Source organism: Convolutriloba macropyga, chromosome 9 (genome assembly GCF_964194025.1).
Source record: "Convolutriloba macropyga chromosome 9, txConMacr16.3, whole genome shotgun sequence".
In the NCBI taxonomy this organism is placed as follows: Eukaryota; Metazoa; Xenacoelomorpha; order Acoela; family Convolutidae; genus Convolutriloba; species Convolutriloba macropyga.
This window is the reverse complement of record NC_134476.1, coordinates 56705714-56724689: the sequence shown is the minus strand read 5'-3', so window position 1 is coordinate 56724689 and position 18976 is coordinate 56705714. Positions and strand designations below refer to the sequence as shown.

Below are 18976 nucleotides of genomic sequence, written 5' to 3'. Positions count from 1 at the left end.
AAACTTAAGCAAATATTTAAAATGCCAAGAACGAAAAACAGGAAAATCAAAAAATTGCATTATTTCAGTATAAAGTTTCCTGAATAGCCTCTAGGGATACCATTTAGGAGCAAAAACTAAAGAATAGCCCTCAATTAAAACTTGAACAAATATTATAGAGAGCAGCACAAAATCAGAAATGAGCAAAAGAAATAATAAAACAGACGAAAATCGGCCAAATTTTACCCGAAATTGCTCGATTATCTTTAAAAAACAGAAACAAATTATTATTATCAATCCAATTGAAAGGTAGCAAAAACAACTGGAATAACTAATTCGAAAAACGCAACTCTCAAAATGCTATCAAAGTTTCAAGAAAACAAAAACTGCCTAAAAAGCGTCCAGTACAACAAAATGGTAAACATAACCTACTTGCAACATAACTGACATCGGAATTGCTCTCAAACGACTAGTGCGTCCTCTAAGCTATTCTATCCTGCTTCAGTCGGTGAGGAGAAGGGATTAAAATCACCAAGTGTGCTTGAAACGACGTCATCAGAGATCAATATATACCATTATAAACACTAATAAAATTTGAAGTGAAAAATGTCAAATTTGGCGCACTTTTTATTTGACTTTTATTAGTGAACTGCCGCTACTTGAGTTCAACTGCTTAAAATTGCGAAAAAGAGCAAAAATTATATCAGGCAGAACAACAAAGGGCGCAAAAGTCACTCGAAAAGTCGAATCGTCAATCGAAAATTTTGAATGACCAACACGATTACAATAATTGCTTCAAACTTCGTTCGAGAGCAATTAAAAATAATTCAAAATTGAATATGAAAGCATATTATTTGCTTTAGATGTCCAACGGTGCTTCCAAGTACACTGTTAATAGTTTAGACGATTGAGGCAAACACCTTTAACTGAACATAACCGACTAACGTCGGGCGAATTGCTCTCAAACGACCGGCGAGCGGTTGGCTTGGTCAGTAGCTAGCCACGGGGGGGGGGGGGGGCACCGGGGGCTGATGGGGACAGCACTGGGTGGGGGGGGCAAAAGCGCGGTGGGGGGGGGGTGGAGCCAATAGTGGGGGTGGGGGGGGGGTGGGGTGGGGTCAACAAAGGGGGGGGGTGTCAACCTCTAAGAACCGCCCCTCACACCATAAGTATAAGTATAAGTCTCCAAGACAGTTTGAGCTGAAACAGACCTGAAAGGCTCTAAGAGCACATAATGCCCGCTGGGCGCTACCTGTTTATCCCGTTTTTGAGGACGAAAAGTCAAAAGCGTCAGACGAAAAATTGGTCAAGCGAAAAATCGCATAAAAAAAGACCGACAGGACTAATATAATTGCTACAAACTTCGTTTGAGAGCAATTAAAAAACTAAAGTTAAACAAGAACTTCTTTGAACATGCCGCACGTGATTTGAAAACAATTGCTCGCTTTCTCAAAAACGCGTCAAGAACAGAAAGTCACACTTTTCTCTCGCACAGTTTAACCTAAACGCTCTGTTTTCACGCATTTCACTTCCTGTTTTAAATACACTCCATCAAAATTACGGTAAAAAGACGTTCCACCAATACTCCTCTTCGAGTCTTGAAGTCAGCGCCCCAAAACAATTCAAATTCTTTGAATTAGAAAAACCAAGAGAAGGCCAATAATAGCCGCAGCAATCTTTTTGCGGCTATTAAAAAAGTCGAAAAAAATTATTTCCCGAACACACATGAGGATTAACTTCAAAATTAACATCCAGCTCGTGAAACCATTGAACAACACTGTATCTTTAGCAGTAACGTAAACTTTTTTCAAGATTTAAATATTCCCATCTTATTATAATCAATGGTGCACATAGATCCACAAACTTGTTCTGGAGAGGAAAAGATAATAAGAATCAAGAATGACTCCCTGCAAAATTTAACTTCATGAAGGTTACCCACTGTTCATAAACACTTACTAAATGAATACATATTTTTTTATCTAATCTAGAATGCTAATTGCTGCTTTTCTCGCCATGGAAAAGTTAAATTCATACATGGTGATAAAAAATAGCCGTCTCCAAGTTTTAATAATAACCATACCGTTGCTTGCCGTTATCTCCAATAAATCGAACAATATCATTTACCATATATGAAGCTATTGCTTTATCCAGCATTAACAATTGACATTTTTTTCTTCAGCCTGTTAAAACATTGGGCGAAACAGTAAAATTTAGTCTTATTTTATACTGCAACATTTTAGAGCCAATTTCTTTGTTATCCAGCTGCCAGCTTATGCATGCTAAATTTCGTTCAGTAAATGACTCAAAACAAAAAGTGAACGAGCCTGAAGCTGTTTTTCAACATACTCCCGATAACAACAGGTAATCGGTGTGACAAGTATAAACATAGCCGGCAGATTTCCGGAAAATAGCCGCCGTTGACGCCTTGATGAACATCGGGATTAAAACAGACAAAGAAAAGACAAATTGAATGATTTTTTTTTTCCTTTTTTCAAAAATTGTTCGAATTTGGCGTGCTTTAACTTCTAAAACTAAACTTAATTCAGCTTCTAAACTGAAAGCTAATAAGTTGAATACCGATAACAGCCACAAAACATTAATAAACTTTGATAACCTTATTCTCAATGACTTAATGACCGAGCTTTATCGGTTTATCCCGCCTCTTTTGATCTTTTGACTTGGACCCTATTCACTATATTGCGCAATTCAATGAATGAAAGAATTTAAAACCCATTCAGTTGAAACAGTGAGTGAAATAAGTCAGAAGTCAAACGTGAAGATCGTGACTTATGTAAAACGGAAAACGTGATCAAAAGGTAAAGCGAACTAAAAAATATAGCAGGACAAGTCTGGAAGTACAATTCAAAGAATTTTCGTTTCAAAAAATAATGAGATCAACAAAATTTTTTAAAAACTGAAAATCGACGTCAAAATCTCACATGTGAACAAAAAAACACTAGCGAGATAAATTTGGTTTAAACAAAAAAACTAGGCCCAGAATGAACTATGAATGAATTGGGAAAACAATTTAGAAAAAAATCCGGTCGAAAAATTTGAAAAAAAACAATAAAAATCAAAGTGAAATTGCCGCATGTGAACAAAAAACCACTAGCGAATTTTTGTTCAAGCACAGTTTTCTCACTCTACTAAATTAGAGTGAAAAAATTTCACGCCGCAAAACCAATCGCTTTTTCGCTCGACTTCCTGTTTCGGCGTGACCAAAATCACCACTCCAATTTGACTTCAAAAATCAAAAAATATGTGAACAGATCTTTAAAAAAAGACAGCGCCCCAATACAATTCATATTCTTTGAAGTTTAAAAATGAGAGCGCCTAAATAATAGTTTGTGAGACGGCGGCTATTGAGACTGACGGTAGCTATTAAACATGAGAGACATTTTTGAGACTGACGGCGGCTATTAAACATAACCCACTAACGTCGGGTGAATTGCTCTCAAATGATCAGGGTGCGGTTATCTTCGGGTGGAGGGTAGACGGGGGATTTGTGATGGGGTTGAGTGAAATGTCATAGTAAAATGTCAATTTAAGTCATGGTAAAATAAAAAATTGTGTTTTGGGATGCTCCTATTCCATTTCAAAACTCTTCAGCACCTAGGGAGAATCTTCCAGTCAGCAGTCGGTTTAATTGAATAAGTTTCATATAACCAAGTTAAAGGATTACAGCAAATCATTGTATTCCTCACCATTCAAGTGAACTTGGAGCAACTTTATTTAAAGTTATTATACATCTATACAACAACAGATTATGGAGTTATTACAAGTTAACATATTCTCAGAGGAGGAAATTTCCATCAGATCTCAACTAACTTTAAGTAATCTAATGACCCATTCAACAGAAACTGGGGCCTCAGCGACAACTATTTTGCAACCGATAAGTTTTTGAACGAGGACAGAACTTGGAGTAGAAGTGGGTTATTGAACAGTGGGTTTAATCTATCTGTCTATCAATCAATCAATCAATCAGTCAAAGTAAGCATAGCGTATCCGCAGAATGTGTCAGGATTGGGCAGTTCTCTGCTTTCAGAAGGCAAGTTGATTTTGAATAGCACTTGAGTCACGTGACCTTCGATTATCTTGACAATGTTGTGAGCCAGTAGAATCTTGTTAGATCCGCTGATCAGTCCAGCCGAGACCATTTCTTGCGCCACGCTATCTGCGCTGTCTTCTGCGGAATTAAATGGGAACTTAATATCATTCAACTCGTTCGCTTCATTTCTCATTCTCAAGCACAACTCAAACTTTCTCGGCTGAACAGTTCTTATTTCATGCTCAATACTAGTAGTGGCTTGCAAATAGGGATGAGTAATGTGACTCTCATGCAAATAGGCAGTCTCCCCTCTTGGCCCAAGAATAGGTGAAGAGGCACTGGTCGAGTAATCTATATCTCCTGACGATTGCAATGAAGCCGATGCAGCATAAGCATCTTGTAACCGTTTCGTACCATCTGATTGCATCATTTGATTAGGGCGACTTGAATGGTCGTCATTGTTCTGTGACGTCATGTCCAACTCATCATCAGACCATTCCCAGCCGCCGTCTTCAGTTCGATGCATAGTACCCGTAGATCCAGGCACCCTCTTTACTTTCTGAGCGCGGTGCTTGAAATGAGGCAATTTCTCCACAAGGTCAATGAACTTAGTTTCTTTACCATTATGTGTGAACCCAACCACATTCTCCAGCGCGCTGTTCGAATGTTGGAACTTTTTAAATATTTCGTGTTTAAGTAATTTGGCGGCGGTTGGTCTTTTGAATGGGTCCTTCTGTAGGCACTCGGCAATGAAGTGGTCCAGTTTACACTTTTTGAATCCACTGAAAGCAACATTTGCCTCATGACAGCACTGCTCCAGTCTGGGAGAGTCGTTTTGCACTGTCATTATCATAACTTTCATCGCAGGGTATTTTGCATAGGGTGCTTTGCCAGTAGCCAACTCAATGGCTGTTATTCCAAAACTCCAGATGTCAACTTTCCAGTCGTAGCCACTCGAATCCTGCAAAAGCAAAGATCAGCTGATCAAAAAGCATTGCTCCCTTTAACCTTTAATAGTAATAACCATGTCTTCAAATGCAATAAGAGAGAGTTTCAAAGGCGTTGTTCTGCAAAAAGTTATTGAAAAAGACAAGACTCCTTTCACTTTAAGGTCAAACACCTGAACCAAACGAACTTGGTAGGAAAAACATACCCACTGCAAAATGAAACATACCCGGCAGATTGCCGGAAAATAGCCGCCGTTGATTCCAATAAGCATGATTGGGATTGAAAGAATAGATATTGAAAAAAAAAGATTTTTGCACAAAAACATTTTTTTTTAATCCGATTTATTTTGATGGCATTTCGTAGTTGAACATACTTCTGTTTCTTAGATAGAGGCTACAGGGGCTACTATCAATACCAATAAGCATTAGAGAGAGGTAACTAACCTACTAAAACCACTCATGAGAAGTTTTAAAAATACTTGATGCCTTTGATTAAAAAACTGGAAAAAGTTAATAAAATTTTTAAGATTACAAAAGCACAAAAACCCAAAGACAAATTCTTTTCAGCCAATAGAGTATCCAGATGATCGCAAAACAATAGGCTAGTCATAATAGGCTAAGAAATGTAGCTAAAGAACAGAAAAAGAAAGGAAAAATTGCAAAAAATTAAGAAAAATAGTTCCAATTTTCGCTATTTTTCGTCATATTTCTCAACAAAAAATTGCTTCATATCCACAAAACTGCAACTATTTGTTAACTAAAAATTTTACAAGTAATAGGGGTCTTTTCAATACCCATTTGAGGCAGTGAAACAAAACAAAAGTCAAAAAATCGCAAAAATTAGCCCAAAAATCAGCAAAATACATAAAAAACATCCGAATTAGAATAAAATTCATATAAATTTCCAGAAACCTTCAAACCACTACCAACACCAGCCAAAAAATAAAAGAAAATCATAACCAAACCTATTAACCAAAAAAATTGGAAAAAAAAAACAAAAAAAATTGGAAAAATGCCGCAGGTGAACAAAAAATTCGCTCGCTTAGAGAAAATTTATTCACGCATTAATTTTTCGCTCTCTCAAAAACAGCGGTATGAACAAAAACAACTCTCTTTTCGCTCCGCTCTTCACTTTTGTTCAGCACCAAAATACCTCTAAATTTTTTCACGCGTTTCATTTCCCGCTTCAAAAATAACTCCAATAAAATTGATTAAAAAAAGGACTTCTCCAATACTCCTCTTGGAGTCGTAAAAAAATAGGAGCGCTATAATAGCCGGCTAAGAAGATGAGGGCGGCTATTAAACAACTCGAAGCATCGTGCAATACAATTTCAAATCCGACCTTATCTCAATCAGAAATATATATATAAACAAAAACTAATAACCTAAAAACTATTCATTTGAAACTTTAAAAAGCAGACACAAATTATAATTGCCGTAAGTGAGAGGAAGAAGAGAATGTTATGGGCAGAAAATTTCTCAAAATGAGCTGTAGACCATGAATATCAACAGGAGATCCGAATTACCATAAATATAATTTAGTCCACTGTTGAAGTCTAATGATAGAAAACAAAAGTCAAAATTATAAAACAAGTCAATGTTCACAAACTAAGCTATCAAAACCAACTTAATGAACAAATTTGAACAGTCATGAACAAACTTAAACCCGCCCATAAATTCCGAATTACTAAAAATGAACAAAACAATCTTTGAATACACTTTCGTATGTAAATAGAACAATTTTAGCAGCCATTTTAGAAACCAATTGGAACGAGCTTAAGTTTACCACGAATACGGTCGCTCATCAATATTACCAGCATTTCCGAATTACCATGAACAAAGCTAGGGGGAAAGGGGAAGCCATGTTCGTGAGGATAGGTAGCTTTTTTGGATCAATACTCCTAAAATGACACTTTCACCATATTATCGGTAGTTCATAACTACCATACATTAGAAACTGAGCTGCCTGCTAACGTCCCAGTTTGTAAAACAGAAACTAACGTTTCAAAAAAAAACAAGTCAATCGAAACGAATGAATTCTTCATCATCGTGCGATAGCTGACAAAAATGGTAGAATACCAATCCTCTACAAGTCGTCAAAAACGATAGCGAACAAATACTCCGATGGGTTCATAAATACCTGTAGACAAGACTATCGATACTAATTTTCGAGTCAGAAGAAACCACGAAAAAGCCAATAAAACACAGCTATATTAAACACAGTCGGCAAATTGCAGGAGAAAAGCCACTAAATAGAATCCTGAGACCTTTTACAACAAAAGACAAGTTACAGCGGGGAGAAAGGGCGGTTTTTGGCTTCACGGGGACCTTACGGCCTAACGATGTGCAGAGGGGTGGGGGTAAAGTGAGAGGGGACTGATGTGTGGTGGGGATGGGGGTCAACCTCAAAGTACCGCCCTTCACACCATAAGTCTCCAAAAGTTTCTGTGAAACGCATACGTGGAGACTAGTGCGCTGAAAAGCACTAAGTTCACTTAATGCCCACTGGGCGCTACCTGTTTATCCCGTTTTTGAGGACGAGAAGTCAAATGAGTCAGACGAGAAATCGGTCAAGCGAAAAATCGTATGAAAAAGACCGACAGGACTAATATAATTGCTGAAAACTTTGTTTGCGAGCAATTATTGATGCTCTATGTTATTTACATTCTACTGACTTTCAATTACAGATGTAGACAATTCGAAATAATTGTTTGAGCTTTCAGAAAGCAATTTTAGTGAGTAAGGCATGTTATTTATCCACGAGGAAATTACAACATCACACAAACTCCTATTGAAAATTCGAGCAAAGAACAAACGACTACTTGAACTCCACAACTAAGCTCCGAAGGCGTTCTCGACTTTTTTTACTTAGGCCAATAGAGTGCTTATTGATGAAGGATTAAAGCATCCACATGAAAAATATACCCGGCAGATTGCCGGAAAAAATCCGCCGTTGACGCACATCGGGATTGAGACAGAAAAAAATAGAAGAGAGAAAGTGACAGAACTTTTTCCTAAGTTTTAAAAGTGTTCTAATTCGGTGTCAGTTTGAGTTATATTCTAAAACTATATTTAATTCAGTTTCTAAACTGCAGGCTCTTAACCTTAATACTAATGCGAGCCAGCAATCGCACTAATGAACTTTGATAACCTAATGCATTACTTAATGACAGGGCTTTATCTGTTTATCCCGTTTATTTTCATTTCGCTCTATTGACTTTGACTGTATTCACTACATTGCAATATTCAATGGCTATTGTTGAGATAAACTTATTAAATAGTCTCCAAGTGAACCCGGGAGGCTATTTAATTCTGTTTCAGCTCTTGATTGTTGTTATTTACTGTGGTATCAGAGGCCGGACTTTGTTTGGGTAGCCCCAGTTACCGGGGATTTCAGATTCCGGCGGAAGATATTATACGAGAATTATCTACGATTCCATATTTGGTATCAAGCATTTGGCGAGAGAGTTCTCCGCATCTGCTTGATTGTTTCCCTACATTTTTGGCCATCCTAAATATTTTCCTTAGTCAAACATTTGGTGCGAGGGTTCTCCACATTTGCTCGACTAATTAGTTTAGGCCCCTAGCGGCCACTTCCCTTGGTCCCCTTTTATCCCAAGTTACAATGGTGCCCCCACCAGCGCCGCCACCGCCCGAACCTCTGCAATATTTGTAACGAGCCTTGCAATGTACAAGTGCATTTTGTGTCAAATGTAAGAAGATATGTTGACTTTGGTTGTTTTGGAATTTCAAGTACCGCAAATATCAAAGGAATGATCTACTGGTCCTGTGCTGGTTGTACTCCTAGCGTTACTGCAGAACTCTGCGCTGGACAGAATTACGGCCGTTGAGAAAAAGCTCGCTTGTGTTGATTCTTTGATCGGCGAGATGACAATGCTACGCAATGAGATAGCGTTGATAAAGAAACCGGAATTCCCTTTTATAAAAGCTGCAAAAAGCGGACCCGGCAGGAATCGAAACGACAGCTCATACAGATATCACAGTGCGACAGTAAACAAAAAGAGAAAGGCGGATGATTTTGAATTTGAAACTGCACAGAGAAAAGTTGGATCACCTAAAGAGGTAAAAACGGGAACGAACAATCCAGCAGTCATCAAGGGTGTCAAAAAGTCCCCGAAGCGTAGTCATTTATATGTAAGTCGATTGAGTCAGAACATAACAGCGTCAGAAATGGAGGAGTACTGTGTAGAAAAGAACGTCGAACTACTCCATATTCGCCAAATTTCGAAGTCAGAAGCTCACCTGAAAGCCTTCCATTGTGTATTTAAATTTGATGAAGAGAAAGTTGAGCTACCTGATTTCTGGCCTGAAAATGTTACGGTGTCAAGATTGTCCTGAATGAAGCCGCCCGTGATTGGCTAAAAAAAGTGGATCAAAATTGACTATAGCCAGTCCTCCATTAACACAAAGATCGACTGATCAAAGATCTACATAACTAAACATTTGTCTACATAATGCACGCTCTGTCAGGAAAAAAAACGAAAGATGTAAATGCCCTCTTGGAAGTAAATGAAATTAGTTTGAGAGTATTTATAGAATCGTGGATTACGAACAACTCAGACGCCGATTTCATTCTAAAGCAGTGTTGTCCCCGGAGTTTCTTTTCTATAGTGCACCCAGGGTGAATAAAAGAGGGGGTGAAATTTGCCTCTTTCACAGATATGATCTTCATTTGGAAAATTTTGAATAGTTTACCTCTGAATTTTTTTAGTGCTGTTATGCCTCTTTAACTGTTGGGGCTACCAGTTTAGTAATCACTGTTTATCGACCACCTGGATTAAATATTAAATCCTTCATTGATCACTTTACTATTTTTTTAAGAGAAAAGGCTACAATTCGACAAGATTATTCTCCTGGGTGAATTTAACATTTCATTGAATGTTAATAACGATGCATGAAAAATTTGAAACTCATTTTTTGACGATTTCGGCCTGACTCAGTACGTCTCCGAGAAAACGCATAGAAGTGGTGGGATTCTTGACCAAGCTATTGCGTCAAACAATATTGCAATTAATGTTAAATCGAATAGCTTCATTACTTCTTCGGACCATTCGTTTATTTGTTTCTCGCTCAGCAGTGTTAAACAACGCAAATCTCAACAAATTCTCTTGATGTATAGAAAATGAAAAAATTTTGACTCTGGAGGTTTTATTAAGTTATTGAAGTCGTGCTTAAAGTTTGATGTTGCCTCAAGTATTGATGAAGCATGGGATATGTATGTAAGGTTTGAGGAGAATATTTTGGATTCGTTCTACCACTCAAAATACAAACAATTACTAAACATCAATGCCCATTCTTTGACAACGAGCTTTTGAGAATAAAAATAAAGAAGAGAAAAGCAAAGCGTAAATACAGAGGGTCGAAAACACCTGTACTCAAATCTGAATATGGAAATGTTACCCATATGTATTCTGAAAAATTCTTAGAGAAGCGTAGATTATACATTGAGAATGTGTTGATGGAAAATTGTAGCTGTAAAATGTTTGCCACCTTAAAATTGCTTCTTGTTCAAGATGTAGAACAGCACCCTGAAAACAAAAAAAAAGCTTGCAAACAACTTCCACGAGTTCTTTATATCCAAAGTGGAAAGTGTTATTGCATCGATTCCCACTGCGACAGGTCCTGAAATTCAGAAAAACTCAAGTTAACTCAATGAATTCGTTCACGGGGTTGTCGATAAGTCAGTTTAGAGATTTGATTTCGGCGTCGTCAAACAGTACATCTCCACTGGACATCATTGCGACACATCTTGTAAAGTCATTTCCAGATTATTATCAAGAACTCCTGAAACTTCCTAATCTTTCGCTGAAGGCAGGATGTTTCCCCAGTCCTTGGCCATTGCCAAGCCCAACTTGAAGAAAGCAAATTCTGACAATGAAGATTTTTCAAATTATGGACCTATCTCAAACCTAAGTTACATTTCAAAACTATTACAACGAACGGCTTTCATGCAAATACTTCGGAAATAATAGTCTCTTTAGAAAATACCAAAGTGCCTACAGGAAGCCGCAGAAACAGCACTGGTTAAGTTGACAAAAGATTTGCTCCTCAATTTAGAGAGGACAAAAAGCACTTTTTATATTGGACTTCATCTATCAGCTGCCTTTGACACTCTTGATCATGAAAAACTTCTTAGATCTCAAAAAGTGCTGATTGATGGTGAATATTCGATGCCAAGAACTATAAAAGCGGGCGTTTCTCAAGGATCTGTTCTAGGTTCCGTTCTTTTTTCATGCTATCTTGTTCCTCTGGAAGTTCTGTTTGAAGGTCTTGATGTCAATTATCATTTTTATGCCGGTGACACTTATCTATTTTGTTTACCATGCTTCGATAAATCAGGGGGCTTTTGATTTGATACTTACGACTCTGCAAAAGTGGTTCAGTGGTGCTGAGCTCCGACTAACCTCGAATAAAACTGAATACATGTTTATTAGTAGAAAGAATGGTTTAAATAGCGATATTGAACTTCCAACAGATGCCAATTTTTCTAACAATGTTACTTTGTTGGGCTTCAACTTAGATTCCAGACTTTCATATACGAAACAAGTTAGTTCTGTGAGCCGTAGATGTTATTATTTCCTGCGAAAAATTTACTCCATCAGAGATACAGTCGACAGAAAGTCGTTGATCGAGTTAGTTCGGGTAATGATTCTCTTGCGACTAGATTACTGCAACTCACTGTACTATGGAATACCTTTGTATATTATACAGAAATTACAGCGTATAATGAACTCAGCAAGTAGTCTCATTTTTAGGCTATCACCTGGTTCACCAACATCAAACTATATCACAGAGCTTCATTGGCTACCCATGAAACAACGTATCCTCTACAAAATTCTATTTTTTGGTCACCGTTTAGTTCACCATCCGTGGAAAATTCCGATGTATCTTGGCGCATTAGCTTTCCAAAATGATAAGGTGACTAGATGCCAATATGCGTACAATTTGAAGGTTCCTAATGTCACAACTGCGTTTGGGCGAAGATCATTCAGTTTTGCTGTTCCTTTCGAATGGAATAAGCGGCCTTTTGAGATGAGACTAATATCCCATGAATTTGTTTATCGCAAAAAGCTGAAAACTTTATTTAATAGTTGTTTTGAAAGCACTTTTGAGTTTGCAAATGGTACGTAAACCAATAATAATCATCATCATAATAAAAAAATTTAAAATCTATTCAGTTGAAACAAAGACTGAGGTAAGTCACGCGTGAAAAAATCGTGTACACCTTAAAAACGTGATCAAAAGGTAAAGCGAATTAAAATAACGTAGCCAGAAGTCCGGAATCGACTCGAAAGATAAATGGACCAACCCAACTGACAGAATGATTATCCTACTAAAGAAAACTAATGATAACTGTGAAACAATGACAAGAAAATCAACAATGAAAAATATCTGACCACAAAAGATGATAAATCATCTGATAAAAATTTCTGACAAAGTTGAAACTCCAAAACATTGATCATCAAAAGACCATGCGACACGTTTAGTTTTCGATCATTAAACGGCTGCAAAATGACAGACAAAAACCAACAAAAATTTCAGAGAACGCAGGCAAGGCAAGGAATTGACAGACAAAAAACAAAATGTGATAATTTGATTTCAACAAAATTTAGTTATTAGAAATTGCCATATCCTACTTCCAAACCAACATTTAAAAAAACTTTTACAACTACTGCTAAAACTAAAACAATCAAACGGCAGCAAAAGCAATCAACTTCAACTATAGTCATCTCCAAATGCCATAAAACGTGCAAACAAAGCCTAAAGCCTTTAAAAACCTTGATAAATATGGAAAAAAAAAATATTTTTGATACAAGAGCAGATAGAGCCAAAAAGTTCAATAGAGCAAAGGTCTTGAAAAGCTCGCAAAACAATAGGCAAGTCATAATAGGCTAAGAAACCTAACTAAGGTTAGAAAAAACGAAAAAGTGAAATAAATTAAATTAATATAAAATTTTTGAGTTTATTGTCATTTTTATCGCAACAAAACGTTTAATACCAATCAAACTGTACTCCCTTGCTATATAGAAACTCCTTAAGTAATAACCGTCTATTTAAATATCTCAAAAGCAGTTAAATAAAACAAAAGGCGAAGATTGAACGCCTCAATTTTACACACCTCAATTTCCAACTCTCTCGAGAAATTGTGAATTAAAAAAACAACTCTTTTCGCTCACTCTTCAATTCTGTTCAGCGCCCAAACAACAAATTTTTCACGCATTTCATTTTCCGCTTCAAAGTTTACTTCAATAAAAGTGATTTTAAAAAGGACTTCTCCAATACTCCTCTACAAGTCGTAAAAAGGAGAGCGCCCAAATAATAGCCGTTGGAATTTTGAAGAGCCAACCATTTTGATGTAATTTTGCGGTTGTATATACTCCTGTTTCTCAATGAGAGGATACAGGAGCTAGTATCGATACCAATAAGCAATATACGTGGATAACTTTTGAGGACATGTTCAAGTAATGGATATTTCCCGCTTCTATTGCTGATTTCGTTTTTCGATACTAACTGTTCAATTTAAAGTGCTTTCTGTGCAACCGCTGTTTAAAAGCCCTTCAGAAGCGAATAAGATTTAATGCAAAACAATTAAACAAAGTGAAAAAAAGGGCCGCTACAATAACCGACTGAGATGAGGGCGTCTATTGAAAACTAAGAGCAAAAAAATGAAGTTGGAAAAGGTTCATAAACCAATGAAAACCCTTTTGAATTCTGGCATTTACGTGCAAACATACGAAGCCCGCAAAAATTTAAAGAACTGTAGACAAGAAACGATAAAAAAAATGTCAAGTCAGCCCCGAACATTTTCTACCTACAATGAATAATTGACATTTTTCATGACCAAAGTAATAATCGAAATCATGCAGCTATTCAGGCAAAATTTTAAAAACCAATCAGCAAAAACTTACAAAAAGGTCGCAACTTTTTTCCAAAATTCTTTTAAACTTGACATACAACTTAGAATTGGTCCTCCAGTGCTTCTTCAAATTATGCCGTGATAAAACATTGATTCAAATGTTTTTTTAAAAAAATAAAGAATTGATGAAAAAAGGCTGAAAATAGATTTCGAGGCGTCCAGTTTTTCAGCAGCTCAGGCCTAGTATAAAGGCAAAAAAAAACTAAAAAAGCAACCATTGCTTAGATTGTATACAAAGAAAAATTTCCGAAATACAAACCAAAATTAATGAAAGGTAGAAAAGTTAATAGAACTTTTGAACAAAATAAATCTGTAACAAAAACAACTGAAATGAAAAATGGATACAAAATACCATAACTGCTAAGGTCAAAAACTTGAAATCTAATCCAAACAGAATCAAACCTACAGCTGCATAGATTGATTACAAAAAAACTGCCTAAAAACAAAATTGTTGAAGTTAACTGAACAAAATTAGAAATCTAAAAGTCCATTTTGTTTCTGTTTCCTCTTAGACAATGGTAACCACACAATCAAATAAAAATTTCTATTGAAAACAGACGCGAAAAAACAGCTAATATTGGTCCACGATAAAAAAACTATTAAAAAACTACTGAGAGTTTTAAAAAGTCATTCAATCAACGCGGCGTAAAAACAAAGACTTATATCGGTCACTAAAAACTTGTTCATCTCAGCATTTTTATTATTCCTTTTAGGTCAAATTGCCGAATGAACAAAAGCACTTCGTGCTTCCTGTAAAAGACCAAAATAATAGCCGGTAGGATACCAAAAACGAGTCGCGCAAAATTATCTGTGAAATAACCTTACCAAAATCAAATAATTGCCTAATTAAATTTTAAAAAGTTTTTTCTGAAATTCAGACAAGACAACTTTAGTTAAGGTGTTGTGGAGGCTGTAGTGCTCTTGGGGGCGTGGACATGTGAACTGAATGGTACAAACAGGAAACAGTAGAGGTAGGTGGGAAGCAGGCAGGTGTTGGGGTAGGTAGGTGGGGGATGGGCTAGATAAGTGAGGGGGACTGTACTTAGAATAGGGAGGAGGGCCTGTTATAAGGAAACAATATTTGCAACAGTTTTCTATTACATATTGAAAACTGAGATGCCGTCAACATCCAATTTCCGAAAACAGAATGCAACGTTCTAAAACAAGTCATCAATATTCGAAAACAAAAGTCAAAGTTCAAATCATGAAACAATCTGCTTGAGCTAAAACCTGTGGAATACCAATACTCCTCTTCGAGTCGTAAAAAAACTATAATAAGGGCAATAATAACCTCGCTATCGCTTCGCGGCCATTAAAAAGATCGTGGGTTATTTGAATCCGAGAACACATTATTAACACTCCCTCGATTTCAAATTCGTTATCCAGTTCTTTGTTTGCTTTACAGGATTCAATGGTATAAGGCGGAGTTTCTTTTCCATGATTTGAAAAAAGATATAAGTTTGAGTTTCTTTTCCATGATTTGAAAAAAGATATAAGTTTATAAGATATATGTAAATTTCTCGACATGAAGCTCCTCTAAAACCTGTAACAAGGAAATCGAAGCTGGCATCATTTTGTTTGGCACCAGAAATACAAACTTTCTTCGGAATCACTAACCTGTTCAATGATTTCGGGCGCCATCCAGCATGGAGTTCCCACGAATGTGTGCCTGACGCCCCCTTGTGACCTCTTGTTACTCGCCGATATCCAGGCACTCACTCCAAAGTCTGCCAGCTGCACCTCCCCATTCTCCCCTATGAGTACATTACCGGCCTTTACATCCCGATGGATGTTGCCTTGTTTGTGCAAATAGTCCAGTCCTTGCAGCACTTCATGTAGAAGGTATATGATGAAGTACTCGGGAAGGGCTGGTTCCTTCTTCCCGTTGCTGGGATCTGCATGCCTGTCCAGCTTTTCAAAGTGTTTAATAATATCTAGAGCCGATCCTTTGGTTAACAATCGCATGACGACCCACAACTCGTGTTTGTGAACAAATGACGTATAGTAAGTGACAATGTTGCGATGGTTGCACAAACTCATCAGTTTGATCTCATTAGACAATTCTGTGATGTTGACGTTTTGTCTGTCTAAGTTGATACGCTTTATAGCACATGGTCTGTTATCTAATGGTACACAGGTGGCTTCGAACACTACAGCAGTAGCACCTGACCCAATCATGTCTCCCAACACATAGTCCTTACGGTTAACTGGCCACTCAATCTCCGTGTCGAATGATACGCCGTTCGGTAACTGGTGATTCGGAGCACAAGTTGCAGTAATATTCACACTCATTCTCATCAATCTCGTTCACAAGATTTTAACCTCGAAAAAATGTAAATTCGTCAAGGAATACAACGCAAGTCGAAATTAAAAGGATAGTTTGATGGATGATTCAAGTGAAGACGCAATAGAACCAAAGCACGATAAGCAAGATAACGTTATCAGTAAATGGTATTTGTCGTTCAGCTGAAATTGAAATCCCTTCACGATATCAATGCTTAGCTAGGACAAAACACACTATCCGTTGAAAAATAAATAGGTTCCATTAGAAGCTGAAAACTAACACTGATACAGTAAGCACCAAAATCAACTAATCTTCTCGAAATCAGAGTTTGCTGCAACAAAACAAAATAATGGAACGAAATTTTAAATATACTTTAGGATAACTTTTGCTCTAAAGGCAATTTGAGAGAATGAATACAAACAGCACAATTCAGTCCCCACAATGAACAGTAGTTTTATTGATTTCAATGAGGTGACATCTCCAATGTAAATGAAATCTCCGGGGGGGGGGGGGGTGGTAGTTAAAGTAGTGACATAGAATTGGTACTACGGAGCCTAAAATTTACCAACAGTACTTACTATTCCGCCACAAGTGAATACTCCAGGAAGAACTCTCCATACGGACCATGTACTGAATTCATTCTGCCCGAATAAAATTAGCCTCAAAACAAGCCACCACACAAAATTAGGGACCACAAATGCTTCCTTTTTTATTTATACGCGGCGCGAGTTCTCTCCTTTTCTGAATTGTAAAGCTTCGAATATCTCCCGCTCGGCTCAGGTTAATAAATTCATAGTTTAAATCTGAAATGAATCCCCTCTTCCAATTATTTCACGCTGAAATATGGTAATCTGTATCAATTGCTCACCCTCAACATAAATGGCTAATTCCACGCGTTTTTATATGCGCAATCTATGTTCCATAAAAGCGTATTCAAGGTTGGGAGCATCAAAACAAAAGCAGCAAAAATTCCAACGGGCCTTATACAAAATAAGCACGCAAATGGAATTACAAAAGTAGGCAATATGCATGGCACAGCATGCAGTAATACATTCTCAAAAAACAGAAATTGTGCCTCTCGATGAAACGATTGCGCACAAAACAATAAATATTTATTTTAACCAAAATACTCAGATGTTGGATTACAGCGTTCAGGAAGAGTTCTAGCAACTTTGCAGCCAAAATCATGTTTAATATCGGAAATTCAAACATTGGTGTTTTCAGATATCTGAAAAATTGTAGCTATTTCTGAGAAAACTGAGGACACATTTCTCCATACAGCAAATACTTGAAACAAGAACTAGCTCCAGCACTTTAGAAAGTTTTGCATTCTCCAAACAACTTGAGGTGGGTGCCAAGAAAGGTGGGCTCCAAGAAAGGTGCCGATAGTCCAGCTTTTCAGTTGCATAGTGTGTTGAGTAGATATTGGCAAATGGAATAAAGTTTATTTCAGCTTCTAATAGGTTGGCGTGACATCTGAGTATTTTCACTGCACTGGTACTGCAAATAGGAAGTAGAAAGCAAATTTATCCCGATTCTGCTATTTAAATCAATATTCTTGAACTACACATCTTTAAGCACATCTTTTGGTCACTTAGTGCAAAGGTGAAAAACCCTATTTTAAATAACAGCACACTTCAATCTCACGTCTGATATAGAATACAACCGCGTACAAAGAGAAATAAGAGCATCAGAATTCTAATCAAAATAGATATGGTAAATAGCAATCAAAGTATAATGTGTAGTAATTTTAAATCAAGATTAGAAAAATATAAAGCATTTAGCACAACAGCCTCACTTCCTCTACAATGGTTCCTATTGACGCTTCTACTCTAGGGCGCCGGCGCATGGAGCGTGCGCCACGGAGGCAGAGTATGCAGCTACGCAAACGAGCGAAACTTATTTTTGTCCTTATGTAGATGATCACGACCGAATATAAATCTTCTTTCTTATGGAATTGCGCTGGACCCCCTTTATGGTCTGGTTGGCACCAAGATCATTACAAGTTCTCGAGACAAACACACGCCAAATATCTATATAAATGGACGTTCGCATCTTTTAAATTCTACTTAAATGAACATTCGGTGTAATGGCACCTGTTTAGAATTGAAGAATTGATTGCAAGCAGTCCCATAGCATATTGGAAGACAGTTGGCATGGAACCCAAACGTGTTGAACGCCCCGCTTCCTAATATACTGGCATTCTTAGAGCGAGCGTCGTGACTGCTATGTGGAATGCAATAAGTATCAAAATTTAATCAAGAATGGCTACATTGTTCTGCCTGTGATAAAAGAAAATTCGAAACACCTGTGGCAAATCCATAGTTTCTGAATACCTAATGCAAATAGCTTATCGAAACCACCCAAGAATAGCGGGTGACAAGATTTAAAGCAGAGAATCTCGTTTTCGAGTTCGAGTATTCTGGTCTGTAGGTTTGTTGCCTCTGTCGACCAGCTCCTCCGTGTTGTCCCTTACCCTAGGACAATTCGCGGAACATCCTGTGTTGCCAGTGTCTGTCAAGTCGTGTCTTGAAGATATCCAAGCTTTCACTTGACACGACGTGTTCTGGTAACTCGTTCCAATCTTTAGGTCCATCAACTGAGAAAAACTTTTTCCTCAGCTCCAGTCGTGCTCTTCTGATGGAAAGTTGCTGCCCATGTTTCCTCGAGTTTCGTTCGATAAACTGAATTAGATTTCCCGTAGCAGATTCGTCGTACATTCCATTGATGATTTTGAAGATTTCTATCATCCGGCCTCTTTGTCTTCTGTATTCTGTGGT

General features: G+C 37.3%; 1 protein-coding gene across 2 annotated transcripts; it reads right to left on the bottom strand.

Annotated features, from left to right (window-relative positions):
* Positions 1 to 3603: 3603 nt before the first annotated feature.
* Positions 3604 to 17376, bottom strand: LOC142345878 (serine/threonine-protein kinase OSR1-like). Of its 2 annotated transcripts, none has more exons than XM_075398311.1 (3): positions 16775 to 17376; positions 15530 to 16414; positions 3604 to 4988 (listed from the first exon to the last, which is right to left on the bottom strand). In XM_075398311.1, the coding sequence occupies exons 2-3, from the start codon at positions 16208 to 16210 to the stop codon at positions 3957 to 3959; spliced, it is 1713 nt and encodes a 570-aa protein (XP_075254426.1). In that variant the 5' UTR covers positions 16211 to 16414; positions 16775 to 17376; the 3' UTR covers positions 3604 to 3956. The 2 variants fall into 2 exon arrangements, with proteins under 2 accessions (XP_075254426.1, XP_075254425.1); XM_075398310.1 differs by having other exon boundaries at positions 15530 to 16378.
* Between the last annotated feature and the right edge of the window lie 1600 nt (positions 17377 to 18976).